We start from the raw sequence: 26,086 nt of genomic DNA, 5'->3' as shown, positions 1-26,086 counted from the left end.
TTGCCGATGGCAAGCCAGTCCACCGATGTACTCTTCCACTAGCAGCTAGTGCTCTGACACACTTTACCACTGACAGCCAGTTGACTGAAGTCCACCTTTGCCACTGACATGCTTAATCACTGACAACCAATGCACTGACAGATTGTGAGGGGGGCGTGTCTCCACCAATGTATTTCACTAATAAAAATTGCCACTTTGCCATTGGCAGCCAGTCCACCAATGTGCTTTGTCCCTTGCAGCCAGTCCACTGACACTCTTCACTACTGGCAGCCAGTCCATCCACACACTTTGCAAGTTCACCAACAGACTTTGCCCCTGGCAGCCAGGCCACCAACTGTCAGGATCCAGAGCACCCCCAGGTTGCGCTGGAGCCAGGTCCTGCAGTTCCTGTGTCTCCAGCAGCCAGGAACTGTCAGGAACCTGCAGCTCCAGTACTCACCTGCGGGTGTGCCCCAGCTGTGACGGATCATCCCATTACCTGGTGCTTCCTGGGAGGGTATTTAGGCCCTACCTGCAGTCAGGAAGCTGGCTCAGTATTGCGTCGTCTGCTACCTGAACCCTGCTACCTGAACCCTGCTACCTGAACCCTGCTACCTGAACCCTGCTACCTGAACCCTGCTACCTGAACCCTGCTTGTTACCCAACCACTCTCCTTGAATCCTGTTCCTGCACCGCGCTGCCCTTCTGTTAACGACCCGGCTTGTACCTGACCACTCTTGTATCCTGAGGCCTGCCGTATATCTGCAGGCCTGTTACCCCTCCTTGTTGCTATTCCCCCTGGCTGTAGGTGTGTGTTTGTCCTAAAGGTGGGTTTGTTACTTCACTGCTAAACATGTGGGGGGTTGAGGGGGTTTGTAGTTTTGTTGATGTGTAACACATAAACTGTGTGCATAGAACCCTATCCTGTGTGGGCATATTAATTTGGTCATCCTGCGTGGGTACCTACATGTGGTGTGAGGACGCCTGTGCATGGTACCCTGACACCAACATACTTCGCTACTGGCAAGTAGTCCACCAATGCCTTTTGTCAAAGGCAACCACTCCAGCGACGTGCTATGCTAGTGGCAGTCAGTGCACCAACGCGCTTCTCCACTAACAGTCCACCAACTTGCTTCACCACTGGCAGCCAGCCTACCAACAAGCTTTACCACTGGCAGTCCACCAAGACACTTTGCCACTGGCAGTCTACGACTTCATCACTACATCCAGCACTGCAAGTCTCACTCACCTGGCCATGCCTGCGTATTACGTTTCCCTTGTTATCCGGCTTCACAACAAAGCCCATAGAAGTCTATAGTGATGTAATGCTCAGGCGTGGCCAGGAGAGTGAGACTTGTAGTGCTGCATGTTAACAAACACCAGAGTCCACAGATGTTGGGACAAGAGAAGCATACGGGGGAACGGGGGGGGGGTTATCGGAAAAAGGATCAATGCACTCAGAGTGCACTTAATTGAAGAGAGGAATATTTAACTTGTGCCTGTGTCACTGTTACGCTAGCCATACACTGGTTCAGGTTCATCTGATTCCTGCTAAAAAGTTGTGAGTGGCCCTGTCGGCACCCCACACCAAAAGTCGATTTTTCGATCTACTTTTGTTGAAGGAGCTGGTGTGAAAATTCTCAGCCAAACACTAATTGGATGCGGGAGCCTTTCAGGTATTCCACAGCTGCTGCTCTAGCAGAGGGGATTCCTCCATCCAGGATGTTTAGTATGGATGGAGGGGCCAGTGGATTTCTCTCATTCAGGCATGTGCAGATCACATTTAGTTCACACAGTGCGTTCTAGCCTGAACGCACTGGATCACATCGCGGCCGGCTCACTTTGTTGTTAGGCAGGAGGGGGCGTGACTGTCCATTGAACTCAATGGCACCGTAGCCACGCTCCCCGGCTGCCATGCGATCGGCCGCACAGGAACACAAGGCACATCAATGCCTGCGGTCCGGTCAGAAAAAATGCTGAACGCACTATTTTTCTGACCGGACCGGAAACGCAGGCAATGATGTGCCATGCGTTCCTGTGCAGCCGATCGCATTGCGGCCGGAGGGCTTGACTGTGGTGCCATTCACTTCAATGCACCGCCACGTCCCCTCCCGCCACACAACAAACTGTACCGGCCGCAATGCAATCCAGTGCGTTCTGGCCAGAATCGGTGTGAACGGGCCCTTAGAGAGATTTCTGCTCACTTCCTGCTCTGGGGACAATCTTTTTATACATGGCAGAAGGTAAAGGAATCTCTCCAGCAGAGCCCCCATGTGCAGTAAAACCTGACAGGGGTTCTAATCCTTCCCCACTCTATTCAAAACTAAAAAAAGAAAAGTTTTGTTATTGTTACACTTTAAACTTGTCACAGGCTATAAAAGAGAGAGAATACTTTTCTGTCCTCTGCCAGTGACTCCAACCTCCTGCAGAGCTATGGAGGCCACTTGGTGTGTAGGATACCTGGTCAGATTCCCCCTGCCAGGGACAGTGGTTCCTACCGCCACCTCCAATGCCATTATTGTTCTGTACTTAGTGGGAGGAACCAGGGAATACAGCAGGGAGATCCGGCACCGGACACCCCCCAAGTGTGGGATACCAGCATCAGTTGTACTTCTACCAGTGTGTGAAAATTATTAGTCAGAAATGCATTCTCCTTTTACAGGCTGCTGATAATTCATTTCACTCAGGGAGTGACAGGGTCACTTTAAAGCATTATCTGCGACATTTAGCGGCGTTACGCCACTCCCATATCACCCTACGAACTCTGACGTCGCTTGCTATCACTATGCGCCCTATAAGAAGCAGGGCGGAGGAACAAATAGGCCTCCATCACACTCTTCCATGCACAGGCAGTATATACACGGTGGTAGGTAATATCCATCCGCGCCCGCAACCACTAACCGATATATTCAAGCCCTCCGCCTCTCCCGGTATTAGACGTCACTTCCACAGCACGTGACCTGCTGACCGCCATTGCCAAGTGACGTCAGTAGGCAGACCAGAAATGGGGGCGTAGCTTACCATAGTGGTTCTGCCTCTAGCTTCTGGTAATCTGTTGCTGGGCAACACGGAGAGGAGCCATGATGGTATAAGAGGCGGCTGTTGTTCCAGACACACATGACTACTGTCCGCAACTTTAATGGCTGCTTTTCTGGAAGCAGAGGCCCTGGGGAACACAGAATAAAAATGACGGCAGGTGCAAATTATTTGTCACATATCAGCGCAATTGTTTATCAAACTCAAATTTTCAGTAGAAGATGCATTAAAATTAATTTTAGTGCACACAAACACAATAGAATCCTCAATTTAGGAAATGTGAACAAACTACAGCAGCCAGTAGCAATACCAACCGTATCTCCGGGACTTTCCTTTACAGTCTTATCAGCTAACCAATGCAGCGCTTCTCCACTTCCTGGGCTACATGACAGCCAGCATCAACCAACCCACTTCCTGTGAGCCAGGGTGTCAAGGGCCCGCCCCCCAGCCTTGGACACACAAAAAATAGATGCAGAGCAGCCTCCATCATCGAAAGTCCTAAGTGAGCTCTAAGTCACTGACCTTATTGCTTATAACAGGCTGAGGGCTCTCTCACCACCCCCATGTGCCAGCACACTGAGTCACTTATCAAGCACCAGTCCTGTCCCATGGAGAAAAAGGCAGTGAGTGACATGCTCCTCCATACCTAAATGTACAAAAATGAATCTTATTTGTGCATCACTCAGCCGAAGATCCTCAAATCATCTCCGAATTCATGCTGACACTGTCCTTCCTTCTGGAGGGAGGCTACTTTTGTTCCCCATTCTTATTCTAATTCAGGTTTACTTCTTATCCATGAAAGTGATTATTTACTAAACAACCATCTGAAAAGTGTATACTCTATCAATTTTCAAATAGAGCAAAATTCCTAGCTTCCTAAAGGCCAAATTGATCTATTTCATATAGAGGGATGCCCAAGTAGTATAAAAACAAGCCACATTTGGGTGAGCCAAGATGGTTTTTCCAGAAGAATTGATTGGCTCCTTATTCAGAATTTCCAACTGAAATACATGCCAGATAGGAAGCTAGGAATTTTGCCATATTTCAAAATTGATATAGTATAAACTTTGCAGATGGTAGTTTGGTAAATAATCACTTTTATGGATAAGAAGTAAACCTGAATAAGAATCTGTGTGAAAAGTTCTGCATTTGAATAAAAAGCTGGCCGAATAAGGAGCTAACTTCAGCATTATGCAATATGCATTTCTCTCACTCTCTGTTCCAGTGAGGTAAGGTACAATCTCCCCACTGGGGAAATAGAAGAAAATAACTGACGTTCTAACCTTAAAGGGTTTCTAAACCCTCACTTTTTTGCATATATCTACTGCTAGCACGCAGTAGATATATGCAAAAAGTTTTTTGGTTTTTTTTAAACCGCTTTAAACGCAGTTTAAACTTACCCCCGTCTTCGCCGCGTGCTCCCGTCCGAAAATCCAAAAATGCTCGGGCGGCCGCAAAGCATCTTGGGGCGGGCGCATGCGCAGTTCGGATTTTCGGCCGGGAGACGAGGAGAGACACAAGGTAAGTATATGGACGGCGTGCACCAGCATGTAGACACTGTGGGACAGGAAGTGCCAGCAAGGACAGAGGATTCAGCGCTGGATCGGAGACCCGCAGCAGCACTGGAGAGAAGGCTGAGAAGGACAGAAAAGAAGAGGAAGAACGGATTGAGAGACATTATTTAATGTTTTTTTTGCACATGGATTGCCTTGTGTATTGATGGGCTGCCTTCCCCTTGTAAAATGCTGAATGGATCACAGGAGTAACAAGGCTGTGTCTTTTGCCCTAAACGTTTTGTTCCCGAAATTTCTTTCTCAGGCTACTAAGGGATTTAGTATTACAGTATACAAGTATTCTGTAGTTGCATTGGTCTTTAGGGGTTCTGTAAGATTCCCACGGATATTACTTCTATGTCACATTCATTTATTTCAGCACTAGATGGGAGCAGTGTGTTTTTGTATGGGATTATTGAAACAGTACATGATCTGATACTGGTGCAACTTTGGACATCAGAAGGTGGTCATATATGCAGTCACATTCTGCCAACCCTAAAGAATCTTTGCCAAACGTCAGCCCCCCAAACACGTGTGGACATCTGTGTTTAGGCTGTGAAGAGAGAAGATACCTCCAGGACAGTTTATCAAAGGGAAGATAAAATAGTGGTCAGATAAGGTGTTGCCTCCTGTCTAATCACAGCTCCCCAGGACAAGCCTCAAGATGGCCATGACTCCGTAATCCGGATCCATAAAAAACCTGCCACCTTTTTGCACGGTTCACTATGATTTTCAGTCCGGTTTATTTGAAAGAAATTCTACTTGCTGCAGCTTTGTTGAGGCTTCCAGCAAATATATCATCCATAGGGATTAAGGGTACCACAAGTACTAAACACCCAAAAAGTGCATCAAACACACACCCCAACAAATTAAAAAAATACAGTTGTGACTGGGCACTTTGAGAACGCCAAGCTAAAGGAAAAGCAGAATAATATAGAAAATACTAAGGCCTGATTAAAAAACTGTAAGTTAAAAAGAAACTGAGTCTGACTTAATTCATGTGCATTGCAGTATGGAAAAAAAACAGAACTACTTCATGCACCTGGATGTTTAAAATTGACACAGGTTACAGTGATGTAACCTGTGTATGTACTGCATTCCAGGTTCCATTATTCTGAACTCTACCCATAAAAGTCAAATTAACCTTTCAACACAACCTTTATGATGGCCAACTGGCCTTCAGTCATGAAGATGACAAAATGGATCAATGCAGCTGACTGCTGAAAATGTTTATATAAAACATAAAGCAATCTGAGCTGTTGATAGTTTGTTAGGTTGCCTGGAACCATTTGGCCACTATTGCCTGAAAATGGCCATTTATATTGCCAGCATCACCTTCAATTTAAAATGAACATGCATTCCTTTTAAAATGTGTATGCTTCTACCTTTATTAGCGAGAAAACCCTTCTCTGGCTGCCTCTTTTAAACTGACCCTGACGCACTGGGGGTCCAAACCAAACTAAGGGCATCCTGTAAAACATACAATGCTGTATACCTGGGTTTCCAGCAGTCCATGTCTTAAATTTTCATTATAGCCACTGCCAGTCTGCCACTGCAGTTATCCAACACTTCTGGGTGTCCAACTCCTGAAACACACACCCTGTGGTTCTTCCAGCTAGCTATTACATTTACTAGAAGACATATGAGCTGGCAGGAGAAACTACAATGCACCGAGGGGAAGAAAGTATTAGTCACACCCGGAAGTGTTTGATACCTTCAATGGCTGGAGATCTACCAGGCAGGGGAGTTTTAAGACATGGGCCGATAGAATATAAGTTTACAGCATCTTGTTTTGCAGGCTGGTTTTAGTTTAGGCCCTATAGTGACAGGGTCGATTTGACTAGTTTTGCTTTGTTACTGGGTCTTTACTTTCTTTGACTTGATGGCTAAGCACTGCCAACTTCAGTTGTCTTGTCTAATGAGAGTGCCTTTACTGGCTACTGAGATGATGGAAGAGCAATTGGTAAGGGTTAGAGTCAAAGAAAATCAGGAGCCAGTAACACAGTTAAGAGAGGGACACAGAGAAGGTATTTTCTTTATTAAAGGTAATAGCAAGAATGTACAGTAGAGGTTTCTGCACTTAAAAAGGACTTTTATTTTTAAGACCTGTTAACATCAGCGTATTGCCTTCTTGTCCCCCTGGGACAAGAAGGCAAGAACCAACAGCTCCGCATGGCACCATGGTGTACATTCATTTTGAAAGGCACCCCAACACACCTCTACAATGCACCAATGTACCAAAATGCACAATTTTTGTTGTACTGCAATAAAATGCAGTATGCACTACATTTCTGTGTTGAGGTATGTTACAGCCTATTCACCTTGAAACTATGTCTGTTGCGGCACAGTGCATCATGGTGTGAGTCAATTCTAAACGTTTAAATGGGAGTACAGGCTAATTCCTAATCATTACTCTTACCATGAGCCTGACCTCTAACCTTAAGCCTGAAACTATCTTACAAACCTAACATATAACCTCAGCCTAAGTCCTAGGTTTAACTCTAGGGTGTCTAACTTTAGGAGATGTTCTCCAGCCTGGGATACCCCCTATTCCAAACAATACCTCCATGCCTCTCTAACTAACCACTGCAGCAGTAAAAAAGGGTCCTTCTTCAGGTGTCCTCTCTAATTCTGTAGACTGCAGTGGTGTGATAATGTCACGGTAATGTCAATGAGGGGATCAGTAGGCATGGGTGCAAACTACAGAGCTGGATCACCGGTCTCTTCTCCCAGACGAAGCGGCAGATAGGGAGTAGGACATGACACAGGCAAGTTTATAAAAACTGCTTTAGATTTTTCTTTTGAACCTTGCTACATAATAGGAAATAAGGAGGCTTGGGTGGGACTAGGGAGAACAGAATTTGGAGGTGGGCTGTACCCTAAGCATACCGCTAAAGTTAACATTAACCTTAACCTAACTTCCTAATGTTAACCTAGGGCTCCATTTACACTTGTGAGACCTGGGATCAGTCCCATTGGCAAGTGTGAATTGGGTCTATTTCCTAACTGTAATGTACTATCACAACAAACATAATACTATAACAATGTTAACCACAGCAGCATAACATCAATTTCTTGTACCAAAATCTGTAATGCCATGATCTTTGATCTTTAAATGTGTGTACTTTGTCACTCGAGTTACATACTGCTAAAAGAAAACCATTACACAGACACGATTGTCACAGGAAACTTTTTATAAAATATTTTTCAGAAAAAAATGTACACATAAGAAAGCAAAGATGTTTAATATTGTGTCCTCATCACAACCCTCATAAAAGAAAAGAAAAAAAACTTGAAAAAATTGCAAGGACTAGGCTATCTGGATACCTGGTGTTGGTTCTGGATTAATGTTTTGGTAGAAAAGGTCCAGCCCCAGCACAGCTTTCTGTCTGTAACAGCTCCAAAAGCCTCCCAGTGACACGAGTTTGGCATGGCTGAGTTGCGGAGGATTGGAATTACCAGGGGCACAATCATGGCTCTGAATATGTCTAGTGTCACTCTGATGCTACTCTGTCTGGGATGTAGCCAAGAGAAGGTTTTTGGAAAGAGAGTAGATCGCAGTCTGTGTTACTCTTTTTAGCTCAGAGCCGAAGTGACCCCAGAAAGCAGGTGCGGCCTGTAGGAGATGGGAGGAGGTGAGTGAGGGATTCTGGGAGGAGTAATCAGGTGATGCGGAGAGGTGCCAGGCATCAGGTGTCCCAAAGGAGGTATCTGACCAGGTACCAGAATAGGTGTAAATGGGAACATATTCGGCTCCTCTGGCATCATCTTGTGATTCTCATAAAGACCATCTTGCACCTGTTGTTTCTTCTTTTTGGACTTGCTGCCCACTTTGCGGTTTCTAGTCTGGATTCCATCCTTCTTCATTGCCAGGGGGCGATTCACCTGCAACAAGATGTTCAAGTCAAGTTGCTGCATCATTTAGAAACATCAAATAACATTCCTTTTGCAGTTAATCGGCAAAAAGGCCAATATTTTATTATCTTTAAAGAGTCACTCCATCAAAAACTACAATTTTAGAATTCCCCACTGGAATTTCTAGTACTGTCCTTGCTGCTGGTGTCCTACTCCTCTGTCTAGGCCAAAGAGGAGTCTCAACTTTCCTGCAGCAAAGTAAAGTGTTCAAGCAAATAGGTTCCTCGCAGTTAGCGTGAGCTGCAGACCTGTCTTGGAATATCGGATCTGATTGATGATACATCTGAAGATGCATTACATATTGCAAATTGATGGGCAGATTTGCTCTTGCTATTTGTCATGGTGACCATTGTTAGGGAAAATCCAAAATGTAACAGTTGTCACCAGAACATGAAGTGAGGGGAAATCTTCCAGTTGGGACACCTGTTCTACAAGCAACTATTTAAGTGAGGATTTTTGCCTACTTTGGAGAGATTTCTTCTTGCTTCCTGTTATCTCTCAAGAAAAGGGAGACAAGGGAAAGCTCCTCAACAGAAAGCAGACAACAAAAACAAACCTGACCAGTTTGAACCATTCCCTTCTCTAGCCAAAACTAAAATGAAACGCGTTGGCTTTGGATACACTTTAAAGTTGTATTATGTTTTTCAGAACTGAGAATAATAAAAGTTAAGGTGCAGGGGGAGGTAATTTGCTGCATAAAACAGAATTCGCTTTCAGTATCCAGTGAAGGACATTTGTAGTGAATGTCCTTCATTGACAGTGAATGAGCCTTGTTTAGCCTAAAAACGGCTGATCACATATAATTTTCACTTAAAGGGGTTCCAAACCCTCCGGTTGTTTTTGCCTATATCTACTGCTAGCATGTAGTAGATATAGGCAAGAAGTGTAAAAAAAAAAAAAAAAAAACCTGCTTAAAATCATTTAAAACTTACCTCGTTATCGCCGCTCGTTCCCGCGCCGAGAATCAGGAACTGCTCGTACGGCCGCAAAGGATCTTGGGGCGGGCGCATGCGCAGTTCCGATTCTCGGCCGGGAGACGAGCAGAGACGCAAGGTAAGTCTATGGACGCGTGCACCCGCCTGCAGACACCGCTGGATCGGAGAGACAGAGCAGTCAGCGCTGGATCGGAGTGACGTCACACCGCTGGAGGGACACATGAAAACATGGGGAAAGAAGAGGAAGATCGGAAAAAGAGACATCATTTAAGGTAAGTGCTAACATTTACATGGGGGGGAGGGAAAAAAAAAACCTCAATAAGAGGGTGAGGGAAATCTTTGCTCATTTCATGATCTGCTGCTGTTGAACATTTAATAATAATTTGTATAGCCTGTCCCCTACTAGGTGCTGTAGATTATCCCACCAACCCCTATGTCTTTATTCTGTCCAGTACTGATGAATGGGTCAGCAAGAGGAACCACATCTCACAGCAGGGGACATGCTATCTGATGCACCTGGAACTGCTGGATAGCAGCAGCACCTAGAGTTTTTGAAGCAAAGGAAGGTTGACCTCACCATGCAAGGAGTTTTCAGCATATTATTTTACAGCATGGATATTATTGAGTCTTTTTTAGGATATTATTACTATACAGGATTTATATAGCACCAACAGTTTGCACAACGCTTTACAAAATTTGGGGAGACAGTACAGTTACAGTTCCATACAAGAGGGTTAGAAGGGCCCTGCTCATGAGAGTTTATAATCTAAAAGGATAGTGACCTGGAAAAGATACCCTAAACCTAATGAAGATCTCTTCCCTTTGAAATGTCCTAACAAAAACACACAGAGATGCACTTTAAAACATAGGGAGAAAAAATTAGTGCATAAAGTCAGGGCCGTCTCTATAATGAGGCAGTCCGAGGCATCTCTTTGGGTCATGTGGGGGGCGGCATGGACACTCTGCTGCACAATTTGTACAGTGTGCCTGCCGCCCCCTTTTCGGCCAGAGCATCCAGAGTGTCCTGAGTTGGCTCCAGGTGTGTCTCCTAGAAGATAAAATATTGTTTATCAGTTGATCTTCAGATTCTTACATTGTGCAGTTTGTAGTACAGCCCACAGGCATTGCACACTGGGTCTCCATTGGCATTCCGCCTCCACAGGGTGGTGGTACTGGTGTGGCAGTTGCTGCATTGGGTTCCAGCTCTCTTGCTGACAATCTGAAAGACACAAATAGGTCTTAATCTATATTTTATGTAATTATCTTCTCCAGATGTTCAGTGAATGTGTGAAAGTTGAGCTTAGACCCGTCCTTGCCATATCTCAAGATTCCCTATTGGTTGCTGAGGCTGCTCATCATTAGGTTGAACAATAGGGGGGCTAAAAAGAAAAAGTTGAGATTTGAAGAAAAAACACAAATACATCCCAGAAGCAACTAGAGTGTAAATGTTGCAGTATGCCCGTGTCCAGTGCCCTCTAGGCAATTCTGTACAGGATCATACAGAAAACGCAGGCCAGCGCTTAGAAAGCACAGGCATGCTGGGGATGGAAGGAGATCTTCCAATCCTGACAACGTCCTGTACAGTAGTAAGGACTGAACACTGACTTTGGGTGGTATTTAGAACTATGGACTCCACTTAAAATAAAAATGTGTGCTGCGGCATTTCTTTATAAGTGCATCTGCACTAAAAGATTTATTCTGAAAAGTCCCCCAAATACCTGTTGAACCTACCACTGAAGTGTTCTAATGTTTCCTGTGATGGTGTGGAAATGATGCTGCACTGTTCCTGAATTCAGAGCACAGTTGCCACTCTCATGTAGGCTGTGTCTGTTTGCACTACAGTGGGATTGAAAAAAGTTGAAAGGAGCATGGCTATCAGGATTGTCACTGCTAATTCAAAAGCATGCGGCTTGTAGCTGGCCATGCCCAGTCCACTGCTTTCTGAATAGACAGCACTGCCTCTGATGCTGAAACCCTTCCCCTGGGAGCTGCAGTGTTTGGGGCGGGGAGCGTGTGAGACACAAATGAAGGCGGATTTGGCTCAGGGGAGGTAACATATGTTTTTGGTTTACTTTATGAGGCATGCGCATCACATAGTACTTGTTTATACTGTCATACAGGAGCCTTTAGTTGTACTCTAAGCCTGTAAGCAGTTAAAATAGTATTAATCCCTCAAACTTTTTTTCAATAATGAATACTGAAGAAACAAATATACATTGCTAAGCAAAGTATTTCTTAAAAAGTTTACCCAAACACTTACGGTCATCATGTTTCTGAACAGCTGCTCCAACTCTCTTAGCTCAGCTTCCCTGAACTTCCTGTCGAGTACAAGATTACAAGGGAAAGCACAGTCCCAGTAGCTGTCCATCTAGTAGCCCAGAGAAGGGGGAACAGGGAGAAGGAGAGTGTCTTGCCTTGCTGTGCTGTGTGCTTGTGAAAACACACAGCGCTTAATAGCACACACATGGGTGGCTCCATAGGACCATGCAAAAGGAAAAAAGCCACCCTAAAACAGGATGTCAGGGCAGGTGCTCAGGAGAGCAGTTGATTCTGCAGGAAACTAAAACTTTAAACATCAAGGAGCAGCATTCATTGTAAGGGATTTTACTAGAATTTGAAATAGCTTAAAAACCTATTGACTTTAATATGACTTTAATGTGAGTGAAACTAATATGTCAGCACCTACTATCCGTAATACATACCAGTCGTTTCTTGGGTCGAATCAGCGGGCGGTTCTGTCCATTCATCTTATGATACAGCCCACAGGCATTGCACAGATAATGGCCACTAATATCCCGTCTCCATAGTGGGGTCACTGTAGCTCCACAATTCACACACTCACGATCCTCTGCAGGCAAGAGGCATGCATCAGGTTTAGGCTTAATATAACTAACTCCCTACTTATCTAACCGCACCATTAAAGTGTACCTATGCTTTAAACTCATGTCCAACTGATTGCACCCCTCTTTCTGCTCAGAAGAGGAGATCTCTCACAAAGGCTCCATTCACCCTAACTCCTCCAACCTTAACCTTTACACTAATCCTCCTTTAGAACTAGATGAACTCATTGCTACATATACTTATCTTCTGCACCTTCTAATTCTGGGAAAAACCCACTGCCGAAGGGACTTAGGGTAATGATGTTAAAGAAGAGCCAGACATTTGGCAGTTCTCCCTCAACCCTTTTCTCTCACACATATCAGTTCTAATGCAGAAGGTACCACTGCTACAGAAAGAGGAGAGAACTTAGCACTGATTTATGATGGTCGACCTACTTTGTGGAAAAAAAAGTAATGGAAAGGAAGATGGCTTTGGATATAAACGCATTGGAATGTCTCTGCATGACATAACAGGCTCTTCTCGTATGTTGCTGCCTTGATGAAACCTGAATCTATTTAGGACAATAATACAAGAAGAAGCACCTACCATTGTTGCACAAGTTGCAAAATAATGCACATTTACGACAAGTTAGAGCTTTCTTGCTTAGATGTCACATACTAAAGTTGTGCAATGATTTTTAGATTCCCAAGGTCAAGGTATATGGTTTATTACTAAAACTGCAGCATGTAAAATATCTTGTTTATTACATCAGCATTTAGGACTATTTGGCCTTAATCCAACACTGCCATTGCCCCCCCATCCTTTGTAATCCTCTCTCTCCAAGGGATCTCTAATCCTTGTTTCTTGGTGTAGATGTGTTTATGGGTGGTTTGGTTACCTGATGCTTGGAATATGCTATTGCTGAAATTTTGCATTGTTCCTATGTAACCCATCGGAGGTAAACCCTGACTTCCAGGACTCCTTGGCTCCAGGGTCAGAAAGTCATTGCTTAAGGGGCTCATCCTCTCAGTCTTTAGGGTCTCCAGGAATTTGGGGCTCCCATCACGTTCAGCTGGAGGAACAGGGCTCAGTAGGAAGGGCGCTGTAGAGTAAAATGTTGAGGAGGGAAGCGGAGCAAAGTGGGAAGCCCCTGTTGTATACAGCGGGAATGCACTGGGGCTTCTTCCATAGGCAGCCAAGCTGTGAGCAATTCCTGAGCTGCTTTCCGGCCAATGAGATGGGAATGTCTGGAGCACTGAAAGGTAAACAGACATTATGTGAAAGCCACCCTTTTACCTAAACTGGCTTTTTCTTAAAATATATGTATAAAAAACAAAACTTTTTTTTTTTTTAGTTTAGGATGACATTGGATGGGTTAGATTCGCTGTCAAGTTTTTACTGCTGTGTCCTTATTAGGGAGATTCACCCTCTTTTTGTCCTGATCATTGTCAATGAGACAAAAAAAAATAAAGAAAAAAAGTTGGTATTAGAGCAAAAATTAAGGGTATCCTATGTGGACAAATATTCTGGTGACATCTGTCTAAGATGGGAGTCCTCTTCACATTGGTCAGATTTCCTACAATGTTCTGTTGTGTCTCCAAGGGAGGAGGTGGTGTGAACTCTTCCCAGGGACAAAGACAGCAAAAAAAAACCCAAAAAACCTAATAGGGGTTTTAACCCTTCCCTACTTCATCCAACTGAATAAAAAACAGTTTGGGCTATACACAGCAAAATGTGGCCTAAAGAGCAGGTGTTGGATCCACATTATTAAAGCTTCATAAGGCTTTGCAATGCCAATGCCTGTTCTTTTCAATAATAGGCGACACTCTAGCACACATTATTCACAGCCTGTTTACATCGATTTGCATTGCGTCACATTGGTTGCCATCATGCCTGCAGGGTTTGGCATATGTTGGCAAGTCAGTGTAAGCTTGCAGCAAATGTAAAGATCTTTAGCACGCCTTTGCAGAGTACTGTGGCAAGGCTCTACACATAATCCCCCACCACCACTCCAAAAAAATTTGTTTTCTGAAAGCTTTAGAAGTAAAGATCCAAGAGGTACACCAATAACTTGCCCCAAAGTACCTACCTGGAGAGTGACGGAATGCTGCCCCTGCTCGGGAAGTTACTACTCCTCCATAATGTGATGGGCTACCCTCACTGCCCCCCAGTTCGTAGAAGAAGTTGGGTTCCTCATTGCTGTGGTTCATCGCTGAGTCAGAGAACTGAGGTAGATGTTCTTGGCTGGACAGGGCTGTGTAGTCCATTACTGCGCCCTTGACAAGAATTCCGATTTCAAAACACCTGAATGTATAGAAAAGAAAAAAAAAACATACATACTTTATTGTTTAACAGGCAGTCCTGAAGTAAGATTGCGTTCCAGTTTTGTGCAACTGAGGATGGAAAAAATTAGGTTGTTGCCTTGGACCATGTCTTTAAATCTGTATGATAAGTATAACTGGGTGTATTGATTTGTATTTAAAATAAAGTTCAGATATGATAAAGTGAAAGTTATGCTACTTAAAGTCACATTGGGAAGAATAAACCTACCTAAAACTAACAGGTGTAGGAGACAGCAGAGCACAGAAAGTGTCAACAGATGCCATTTTTCCTGGCTGGACTGATGGAGCCCTTTGCATAGTCACAAGAGGGGAAGCAGTTTTACTTACCAAAGGATATGTTTTTTCTATCCACCTTGGCCTGAGATTTATACAGCTCACAGCAAAGCCCTGTCTAGCAGGGAAGGAGACCGGCTTTTTATCTGCTGCAGTTCAGTAACACTTACAAGTCTTGTACCTCCCTCCAGCCTGTGATGGGGCATTGAAATGAGAAGCAGCAGATTGATGAGCTCGTCTTTTGTTAGCAAATGAGTACTGCGGCACAGCCTGGAGTTCAGCTATAACCAGCCACTTTCCCAAACATCACCCCCGTTTCCAACTGATATTGTTTTTAAGGGATTACTGTAACTTATTTTGTGTTCATACACAAGTCAGGTGGCACGAAGGACACATCCCAGCTGATCATAGTTCTGTCTATAGCTTTAGGTACCTTGCAGCATGTATATTGTGGACTGACAGCATGGGTGTATTTATTTAGTTTCAAACCAAGATTGTATAAGGCAGAATCCCTCCTTTAAACCCAGTTAGTTCAAAGAGAATAATATGATGAAATTATGGAAAATGTTATCATTGATTGGTTAAAGCAGAACTCTGAGGAAAAACATTCTTAACCCTTGCAGTGGGGCTAAACCTGCACTGCTAGGGTTAAGTGCTCTTTTTTTTGTTTAGGTGCTAAAATAACAAAGTTATACTCACCCAGACCTTGGATCGACCTGGTTGTGACAGCGCTCCCTCCAGCCTGTCTCCTCCTCATCTGCAGTGATGATGTCCCTCGGCGTCCTCACGTCCTGTACACAGTGAGGGGAAATGATTAAAACTGAGGCAGACAAAATCTGGAGCAGTTGTGCATGGCAACCAATCAGTTTCTGTCTTTCATTTTCAAAACCTAACTGAAGAAAGAATCTGATTGGTTGCCATGCACAACTGCTCCAGATTTTGTCTGCTCCAGTTTTGATAAATTCCCCCCAGAGTATAGAATGACTCAGGGACCTTAGACCGCTGCAGTGGAGGGAGAGAGAGGCTCCAGGGACTAGTCTAGCAGCCAGTTAGCTCTAAGAATCAGGTGAGTATAACATTTTTACAAAAACGAGCACATAACCCTTGCAATGTGAGGGTAGCACCACTGCAAGGGTTAAGAAAACATTTCTGTGTAGTTCTTTAAAAACCTGAAAATAATCAAACTGTTATCCTCATCGTTTAGCTTTCCTACTTACTAGGGTCACTGACCCTAAACAAGAATAGAACCAGTGAAGCTGAAACACGTGACCTGCTTCAGGTTTTGCTGTGTCTCCACTGGGGAGATTTCCGTTCACATTCTGTAATCCTCCCACATCACGGGGACAGAAAGCAGAGTCCAATTTTTGTGGACTAAAGAATGACTAGAGCCTCTGTCTGGCGTTGAGTGCTGTCTATGCCCCCATTGGCTGGGTGACACCCTCTATAACAGAGTGTTAACAAGACAGGAAGCAAGAAAGAAAACCTCAACAAACACAGCATAAAAACTTGACCGAAGTTCTGTCCCTGTCCCACACTATGCAGAACTTGAAAACATACATTTTGCCTGGAGTTAGCCCATGAGCCTTGTGGTTCAGAACACACCAGCATGCAGCAAAATATCAACCTTGCCTTGTACTACATCACTCTGCCCTAAAAGGGAGCAGACTGCAATGTATGGCCCCATCCAGGTACTGCAGGCCCACTGGCTTTTATTGTTCCCTCCAGCTCTCCCCTTTTGTCTGTCGAAAATCGGGGTGAGCAGTGCAGAGATTTGCAGGTTTTGAAAAAAAAAAGTTGCTGATACCACTAACCATATTTGTGTTATTAGAATTCTCTCTAACTTCAGCTTTTAAATGGTCTTTCCTGTGGCACATGCTTACTTCTCAGTTCGTTCCCAATATTATCCTGTATGTGCGCTGTCCATGGTGCTGAACACTCCTAAAAGTGGGAATATACGGTATATTGGAAATAAAGGCCCAACTGCGCATAGATCACAAGCTGTTATTCGAAAAAGAGGTTTTAATCATCTTCTTCATGGTTTACTTATATAAAAGTCTCAGTAGTGTTTATTTAAAGATGCATTTTTGAATAATGAGCAGGATAACGCCGTAAAAGGGAAATTCCCCCTTTTGATACAAAAAAGTAATAAATACAAACTTCTCCATAAAAGAAAAAAATATGCTTTTTTTTTGCATAGGAGCCAGTAAAGCATTGCAACTGCAATCAGTGAATTGGGGTGCACTTTTCTGGCTTCTGACACGTCCACCCATCCCTAGGTAAAGACATTCAGTGACATGGACAGGAGGAAGTGTCAATGGACTGCAAGTGCGGTGACATCACTTGCATTCCATGGAAACTACAAGTTCCTCTGCTGTGGTGGCGGTGGCTGATAGGACTTATAGTTTCTCCATTCACAGATCCTGTCAAAGGGTCTGTAAATTAATGCCGAAGCTATGTGGGTGGGGCCACAGACATCCTTTAAAATGAGAATTTACAGATATCCCATAATGCAAACCATTTTACTCTTTTACCTTCTATTGTTGCAATATTGGAGCATCTATTATAGAGCTCAGAGTCCGACACCATTATATCACCCCTTACGACGGCACATCTTTCATAAAGAAATACATAAAAGTGAACATCAGAATTATTCGAGTTAAGGTTTTAAGGTTTTCCACAGTTTAGACCTCCTCAGGTATAACAGGTTGAGAAAGAGGAGTGGCCAGGCACAGATCTCATTTATTTCATTTCGTCCACATGTGTTTGACATGAATGGGGAGACCACTTTTTAACACACGTTGTTTTCTTTTCCTCCATTGTCATTGCACTTATGTCTTCTCTTTTAGATCTTATTTTAGATCTACATAGTTGTTAGTTGAGTTTTTCTTTAGAATTTCCAACATGGAGCTGAGATTCTGTGCTGACATTCCATAGAAGGACACAGCTGTCACTTTTAAAGCAAGCCTGGCTCTAATCCTAGTAACCATCAGAAGCCAGAACAGCTCCAGTTTTTTTCCTGGTACCCTAAAAGGCCAAAAATCTGGATTGCTGTATCATCCAATGCCGACCAGAGCTCAGAGGGCTGAGTTCTAGCCTTTCGCCTCCTTCCTCCAGAATCTCACCAGTAACAAGATCAGCCACAGAGGACAATCAATGCTGGACTTAGGGGCCTGTTTATAACAACTGCCACAAACCCTGCTCATCACTTCCCAAATCTGCATTCAATTTCTCAAAGTTTAAAAGTGATACCTGTGATGGTAAAATAAAAAAAATAAAAAAATAAGTATGCAGTTTAAAAAAAAAAAAAGTTTGGCTTTACTTGTTCTTTAGCTAAGCATTCTCCAATGGCAGGATGTGGCAGTAATGCAGAGGAGGATCAGGGCTTTATGGATAAAAAATGTATGGGCTCTAGTCCATATTTACATATTATCCCATCCTAGGAATCAGGGGGTTTGGGGGTATTTGGGAAGAAAATTAATTATAGGTGCAATTATGTGATGTCAAGTACAAGTGGCAGTTTACTAGTATTAAAGTCATGACAGGTACACTTTCAAGCAAACCCACCAGCCATTTTAAGCTTCCAACTTTAATTTTGCCATCCAGTAAAAAATGCCCCTTTTGGCAGTGTTTAGCCCTGAAGTCAGGCCCCTAGTATCACAGTAGAGGGTGCAAAGTAGTGCTTTTTCTGGATAGCTTTAGTAACAGCAGCTATCCTATGAAGTCTGCTCTTAGAAGAGACTTTAACCTTTACAGATCTTGCAACTTCGGACAGGTCCACTTTAAACCTTTTAAGTACCCATTCACATATGAAGTTTTAATCAAAATTGGCATTACATAAAGTTCAATGGAAATGCGTCTAAAGCACACATAAATATGCATACAAGGGGCATATGTCAACCTAGCCTTATAGCCTATCCACACCACAGAGCTGTGTCTTGCAATGCACACATTGTCAGTCATTGACGTGTGTTGCTTTACATTAAAGAGTTTACTCAAAATTATTACAGTGCATATGAAAATGGGACAGGCCTCACTTTATAGCAGTGCAATGCTCAGGACAATGTGGGTTGTACTGTGCTGCTGTTCATTACACTGTAGCGCAGCAATGTACGAACATGCATTGGCTTTCATTGTGGTACCACTTATGTTACCACAATGCAGTGGTGTAAATGGGCCAGCAATCTTAAATCTCTTGGAGATTCCAGCGAGAGTTCTGTATCGGTGTTTGCAGGTCCACACACATGGCCAGAGCAATCAGCAGAGGTCCTACCCTCCCTCATTGATTTTAGGTTGTATTTTTTATCATGGGAATTATGAGTGGAAACAGCCTAATTGTGGCAGGAGGTGTAAAAAAATTCCTAATGGGTATAAGAAGCCAACAGATGACACAACTTACCAAACTTAACCTATATTTAAATTGTCACTTTGATTGAGCTAGACCTTTGAACCTGATTAGTGGTATAGATTACGAATATCTCTTTCTTGTCCTATGATAAATACAAACTGCTGTTTACTGACGATTTAAAACATCATCCTCTCTGAGTAGGAGGCTGGAGTTATCAGATCGGTGGGTGTAATGCTTCAGTTAAACTGATAAGTTACGACTTGAAACACAGCAGCAGACTTATTGCTCGATTCAGTGTAATAGTGTGATTTGAATGATTTTCCATGCAGAATGATTCAAAACAACCCTGGCAAGACTTGCAATAGAGATTTAGTCACAATAGGGCATGGGCATGAATCAGAATATTAATTATTATTTATTAGCACTGTATTGTGTTAGCTGGAGTGTCAGAAGGTCAGGGGTCACCTGAAGTCTTATGTCTGCTTCCCTGTCAACTGTTTGGCCTGGCACACAGCGCACTTGGAAGATGGGAGACAGCATGGAAGGTCGGGTGGTGACCAGGGAAGCTACTATCAGACTTTAGGTGACCTCTGACCCCCTATGATTGCCTCAGCAATGGCTGCTCCAATTCCAGAGAGCTTGTTTTAAGCATGATATGATACTGTTTGGCAGAGTGCATTTTCCACCCAAAACAGAAGTGGGAATTGAAACAGTGAGAGAGCCTTCTTAGATATGCATACAGCCGATTAAGCAATGTATGACCACTGTATAGAGAACCTAAATAGCTGATTCAGTTATGCCATATAGATCAGCATTTCTCAACCTTTTTTCAGTCATGGCACCTTTTACAAGTATGCACAATCTCGAGGCACCCCAGTCTAAAATGGGGGTACACAGCTCCATTCCAAAATCGATACCAAACCCTTATCCTAGAGAGGGGTCTGGTATGAATTTTAAGGGCGACTAGGCAAGAAAACAAAAAAAAAAGATGACATGGAGTTTCCCCTTCACATCAGTGTCCCCACTTTCACTTTAGAAGCCCCCTTCCCATCTGGAGCCCCCTTAGCATCAGAATCCTCTCCTTCACATTAGGAACCCCTTTATTTCAGAGCCCCCCCTTAGCAAAAAATTGAAGGAACCGCTGACAATGTCAGAAGGCACCCTAGGGTGCCACAGCTCCCTGCTTGACTGGTGTAGATCACCATAGAGATAATCACAAACATCTTCTCTAATCAACCATCATAACTAGGGTTGCACAGATACCAAGTACAGTACTCGGTACAAGTACGAGTACATGTACCGATTCTTTTGAGCTCCAAGACTACACTAGAGAAAAATTCAAAAGTTAGGAGGCAGCTGTCATATGTGTAAGGAGCACACAGAGCTCCTGGGATTTGTACATCTCTGTTTTAATGTATGATTTTGTTTTTTTAACTATAAATAAAGGGATGCACAGATACCAGTTTTGCGAGTACAAGTACTGGTACTTGCCAAGTGCTTACAAGTATGAGTACTGATACATTTTTGTTTATTGTCATGTGACAGTTTTTCTAAAACAATACAGACTAATGATTTCAGGACAGTGGTGGAGTGCCAGAGCCAGGTCCCAGCTGCAACCAGGTCCCAGCTGCAACCTGGAAGTTCTCATGAAAATGCCAAGTATCTGCACTGGTACTCAAAAAGTATCAAAATGTATCTGTGCATCCCTAATCATAACAGTCTTTCCCATAATCCCCTGTTACATGGAGCAAGTGCTATGTGGTCACATGACTATCCTTTAGGAGTACGATCCTGCTAAATATCATAGCTTCTGCTGGGGTATTTACTATCTATAATTCTGCATAATGTTTTATAACAAACAACAAGACGTTAAAGCATTTATTCTCTGCAGTTGACATATATTTCGATACTCAGTGACACTTTGCTCACCATTGAGCATAGCTCACCCAGTTTAAACTGTATTTTTGGTGCAGTCAGCAAAGCTTTTTTGGATATGGACTCCACAAATGTTATATTGGGCATTTTCACAGGGGTGCCAAGACAATCTCAGACACAATCAATGAACCTAATGAGTATGGGTCTTTGGAGACACTTGAAGAAATGTGAAAGGATAAGAATTTTGAGTAGATTCTGGATACATTGTGACTTTCACTCATCTCTTGCCCAGACTGTTCCTTTGGGCACTACCTCTCTATAATGGGTAAAAGTTGGCTATATAAAGAGGCCTTATACAGGATTTCAAGCCATAAAAGGAACACAAGAAGGTTAGCCATGCTAAAGAGGCCATAGAATGAACTTCAAGCTTTAAAACACAAGATACTCACAGCACCAGGAGGGAAAAAAAGAAATATTATATACCCAATAATGTTTTGGGTAACAGTCAAGGATAAAACTGAAAAGAACAGCAGCAATAAATCTTTGTTTCTTTTAACTGGTCACCACTACCAACAAACATTGTTCCGTTACAGGAAGTAAGAATTTATTTCCTTAATGAACTTATCCGCCCTAGATCTCTAGAGAAATGTCAAAATACTGGTCAGCATTTACGTCACACATCAGTTCCACCCAAGACAAGATGTGCGCAGAGATTAGCCTGTTCGCAGTTATCCGATATTCTTCAACAGAATGCTAGTAAATGCTTGGCTCGCCAGCTGTGGGGGAAGTACATGTCCCATCATGCTGCAACTTGTAGTTCCATCACAGACGATGGTCTCTTGTCTAGTTTAGGGCTTGTGTACATATCTGGTGTCTGCAAGCCTCTAGAACACTACATCTAGTAGATCCTGGGTACTGCAGGGCTTTATCAAAACATCTGATGGAACGAAAGTACATACGATCTGTCTTTCCCATCAAAAAACAGGAATAAAAATTAAAAAGAATGCTTTTTGTTACAGTTTTTTCAGTCTTACATTTTCAGTTGAGTTTGAATTCACAAAAAGAAAAGAAGAGCCAAAAAGGTATTAAAGACAGAATAGATTGAGCTCTTAGTTTTCAGCTTCTTCTAGATATGTAATCACTTAATGGCGGACCGCGGTCTAGACACGGACCAAGCGGCGGTTCTGCCCTGCACTGGGTTATGGCCAGCTGACAGTGGATACACTGGCCTCCAAGGCCGGTGTTTCCACTGCCAGCCATAACCCAGAGCAGGCCCTCCCTCCACTTCAGCCAGCACCTCAACTACAAGTGATCTGGGCAGCTGTAGAGTGACCCAGATTACTTGTACTAGTCCTCTATTGTGCTGACTCCCCCCCGCACCCCCACCGTGGTTTTTGGGTACCCTGCTCCTCTGGGGGTCCGGGACCACAGCAAACAGTGTCAGGATGGAGAACGGGAGCAGACTGGGAACGTCTGTTCCCTGATCTGCTCTGTGATCACTAAAGCATTAGGCACTGTTCTCAGTGCTTCATTCTTCAGCCGTCAGAAGTCAGCTGAAGTGCTGGGTATACAGATCATCAAGCACATTCCTGTGCTTGATGATCTGTGTTGGAGGGCATCTAATAGACCCCTGATATCTCCATAAAGGGAACCTGTAACCTCGGAATGCTATCACATAGCGGCTTGTGATAAAAAAAGTTTAAAAAAATGTTAAATATAAAAGATGATTAATAAAAAATAATCAAATAAATAACAAAATAAAAGAAAACCAACCCTGCCACCCCTTTAATGAAGAGATTAACAATGAACATGTCCGCTTAAAGCATGCACATGTATGTAAACAGGGAGAAAGAGAGATATAACAAATAAATATGAAAAAAAAAAAAAAACAGTAAACAGTGATGCGTGTGAATGCAGCCTAAATGATGGACCACCATACGGGCACAAACTGAGTGACTGTTATGTAATGACAGCAATTCGGCTCGATGAACATTTTATTCACTGGACCCCCTTGTATTTTAATTCACTACCCCTGTTCTAGATGGTATAAAAATAAAGCAAATAGTAAGAAAATAAAACAGATGACAAGAGAATTAAAACTGCAGTATATCGTTCGAAAAGTGTAATAGTAAGGTTCATGCAAAAATATATTTTGATACACCTGGAATGTATTTATCTGAATTAAACTGAAAGTTCAGTTGGGCTTTAAATAAGGACCCAGACTTTTGTATATCATTCTCTCGCTGAGTATTTTAGAAAATGTCTTTTGCCACGTCATTATGGATGTTGAGGATTATATTAATATTATTATTATTACTGTATTTTTCCGTTTATAAGACTATACTTTTTCTTAAAAATATTTACCTAAAAATGGAGGGGCGTCTTATACACGGGGGGCCGAGAGGAGAACCGCGGTTGCGAAACTGCCGATACCCCTGCAAACTAGCCTCACGAATGAAACTTCTGATTGCAGAGATTGCAAGCTAACAGGTTTCCTCCAATCATGAGCCTTATGTACCCGACGTCAGCTGATGCTGCGGAGAGCGTGTAGCCAGTGTCCAGATGCAACATGGAGCAGTAATGTCAGAGCATTCTGAGCCCATAACAATTTCAGAAAACAAAAAAAATACCGGTACCAGTAAGCGGCTTTCTTACTCTGCAAAATTTAAACTGGATGAAATCAATTATGCAAGAGCATGGAAAATATTGATTTCTGAATTTCGGGTAAGAAAAGTGGGGGGCGTCCTATACATGGGGGCGTCTTATAGACGGAAAAATACGGTATTATTATTATTATTTGTATTTTAGTAATGTACATTTTTTGAGCTTTTCTGTTCATTTCCTTGTTTTCTTTTGTTTGAGTTTGACATGCCTATCAGAGACCAGAAAAGCTATGGTCTACGTGGCACACTAAATGAGAACTAACAAACTGAAAACAACTCTCTGCAAGGTAAATAATGGCTTCTACTTTGTTGTTCTAGATGTACAATTGGTCAATTGGCCTAAAGAAATAATTGACTATTCCCCACGTATTCACCTACGTGAAAAATAAACCACTGTTTTGAATTTCTACAGCAGAAAGCAATGTTGCAAGAAGGCAATTTTGTTCTTTGCAGTATGTTAGTATGAGAAATTGTTGGTAATTTGTAGATAAACTCACCATGACTTAAAAGCATACAGTATAGCAGGGGCACTGTCAAGGTTGCGTACCCCTGGTATACAGTATCTGTAGACAACATTTTTTTTTGTTGGTTTTGGATAGTGCGTGGAATAGATAGAACCTCTGTCAGGTCTCCATTGGATGATTCACCTTCTCTACTTGTCCTGATGATTGTCAAGGAGATGGAAAATCCAAATTGTATAGTTACCATCTGTTCTGGTGACAACTAAAAGAGGATTTGGGGAGATTTTTTCTAACTTCATGTTGTGATTTTGGGACAGGAAGGAAGAAAAACTGTTCCTAATAAAAAAAATTCCTTAAGGCCCATACACACTAATGCACTGCAGTAAACACATTGTAAAGCATGTATAACGCAGACAAACACAATCATAAAATAGTGGGCAACGCACTTACACTGTGGCGCACCACAACGCATATGCCGTATGTTGTTATGTGCTGCATTTTTAAAAAAAAGCATCATGTACATTTTTCTGTGGTAATACACTGCAACATTAAGGTGTGAATGGTCTCTAACAGGATTTTAGCCTTTCCCTGCTTTATCAAAAAATATGCCCTTGTCCCAAAAAAAACTTTGTTTCCATACATTGCACTGATGAGTGCTAAGAAAATATGCAGATCTGGTAAATGGCTTGGTATTTAGGCTGTATCTTTGTGCTACAGGCTGCTAAGTCTGGATGTGCAATTTCAAAAATGCTATGATTAAAATAGAGAATAAATCCCTTTTTTTTCTGATTTGCAATGAAGTGTTTAAGCATATATATATTTTCTGATTTACGAAGGCAGTGCTGTAACAACAGCTAGATACAAACTGTGCACAACATTGACTAAAAAGGAAGTAGCAGTGGATTTGCGTTAACCTCAAAATTCAAAGGAATTAGACACAAAATATAATGGTTCTTAAAAAACAAAAACGACAAAAAATAAATGCAAGGATGTTTCTTTTTAATGATGCATCTGTCATTGATAGAAGCAAGCTGATGCAATGATAAAACGGCTAAGTAAAAACACTACAGCAACTTATCTCTGTTTTCAGATGATAAGGATTTGTAAACACCGTTATTCATTTAAAACCACCAAATAATGACATAACGTTATGATTCCCCTGACTCATTATTATTTAGTGACACATAATGATGAGAGGTTACATTTTCTACTGCCTTCTGTAGTTGGTAACATCTGAAAATGCTTTTCAGGAACGCTGCCAAGGTGAGCTGGTGTAGATACAAACCTCAGCAGAAGCACGGACAGCAATGGATTCCATCATAACATGTCATGAACTTGCTTCTTTATTTTATTTTAAACAAGCATAGTTTGAAATCTAAAATATTAGCTTAATTAATTTACAATTAATTTATTGGAAATGTTCAAAAACATCCCAGTACTAAGTCCTGCTAGCCAGGAAGGAGAACCTAATAAAAACTTGTATCTAACATTAAAATCTAAACTCCAGGCACAACCCCCCCGCCCCCCTCCTCAAATTAATTTGTTAGTTTAATATAAAAATATTTTAAACATTTTAAATGCCAAAAATACTCACCTAAATCTGTGGTCACGTGACGTGCTAAATGCTGAGTCTTCTATCTTCTTCCTTGCAATGGAGGAGGTCCTTCCACGGGTGTCCAGGTCAATGCCTGGGTGATGTGGACACTTCCTTTTGGCTGTCCAGTCGCAGTGTCACGAACGGCAGACTTAGATGAGTATAAAAGAGCTTATTAAGGCATTGATTTTACAATATGCTGAATCGTGGTGGGAGAGTGGGAGGGGGTTAAACTTTGCCAGAAAATGTGTTTTAAATAAAAAATAGAGGTCTCCACTGTGTGTGTATATATATA

At 42.6% G+C, this 26,086-nt stretch overlaps 1 protein-coding gene across 1 annotated transcript in view; it reads right to left on the bottom strand.

Annotated features, from left to right (window-relative positions):
- Positions 1–8,071: 8,071 nt before the first annotated feature.
- The window catches only part of GATA1 (GATA binding protein 1), a 25,228-nt gene continuing 7,213 nt past the window's right edge, over positions 8,072–26,086 (bottom strand). Inside the window, exons 2-6 of the mRNA XM_018558004.1 lie at positions 14,328–14,542; positions 13,137–13,493; positions 12,121–12,266; positions 10,512–10,637; positions 8,072–8,453 (exon numbers count right to left, since the gene is read on the bottom strand). Coding sequence (XP_018413506.1) covers positions 8,145–8,453; positions 10,512–10,637; positions 12,121–12,266; positions 13,137–13,493; positions 14,328–14,505 — 1,116 coding nt within the window. The 5' untranslated portion in view covers positions 14,506–14,542 and the 3' untranslated portion in view covers positions 8,072–8,144. The remainder of the gene's footprint in view (positions 8,454–10,511; positions 10,638–12,120; positions 12,267–13,136; positions 13,494–14,327; positions 14,543–26,086) is intronic.

Source organism: Nanorana parkeri, unplaced genomic scaffold, assembly GCF_000935625.1.
Source record: "Nanorana parkeri isolate BGI_ZX_2015 unplaced genomic scaffold, ASM93562v1 scaffold315, whole genome shotgun sequence".
Classification (NCBI taxonomy): Eukaryota; Metazoa; Chordata; class Amphibia; order Anura; family Dicroglossidae; genus Nanorana; species Nanorana parkeri.
This window is presented reverse-complemented; position numbering and strand designations above follow the sequence as displayed.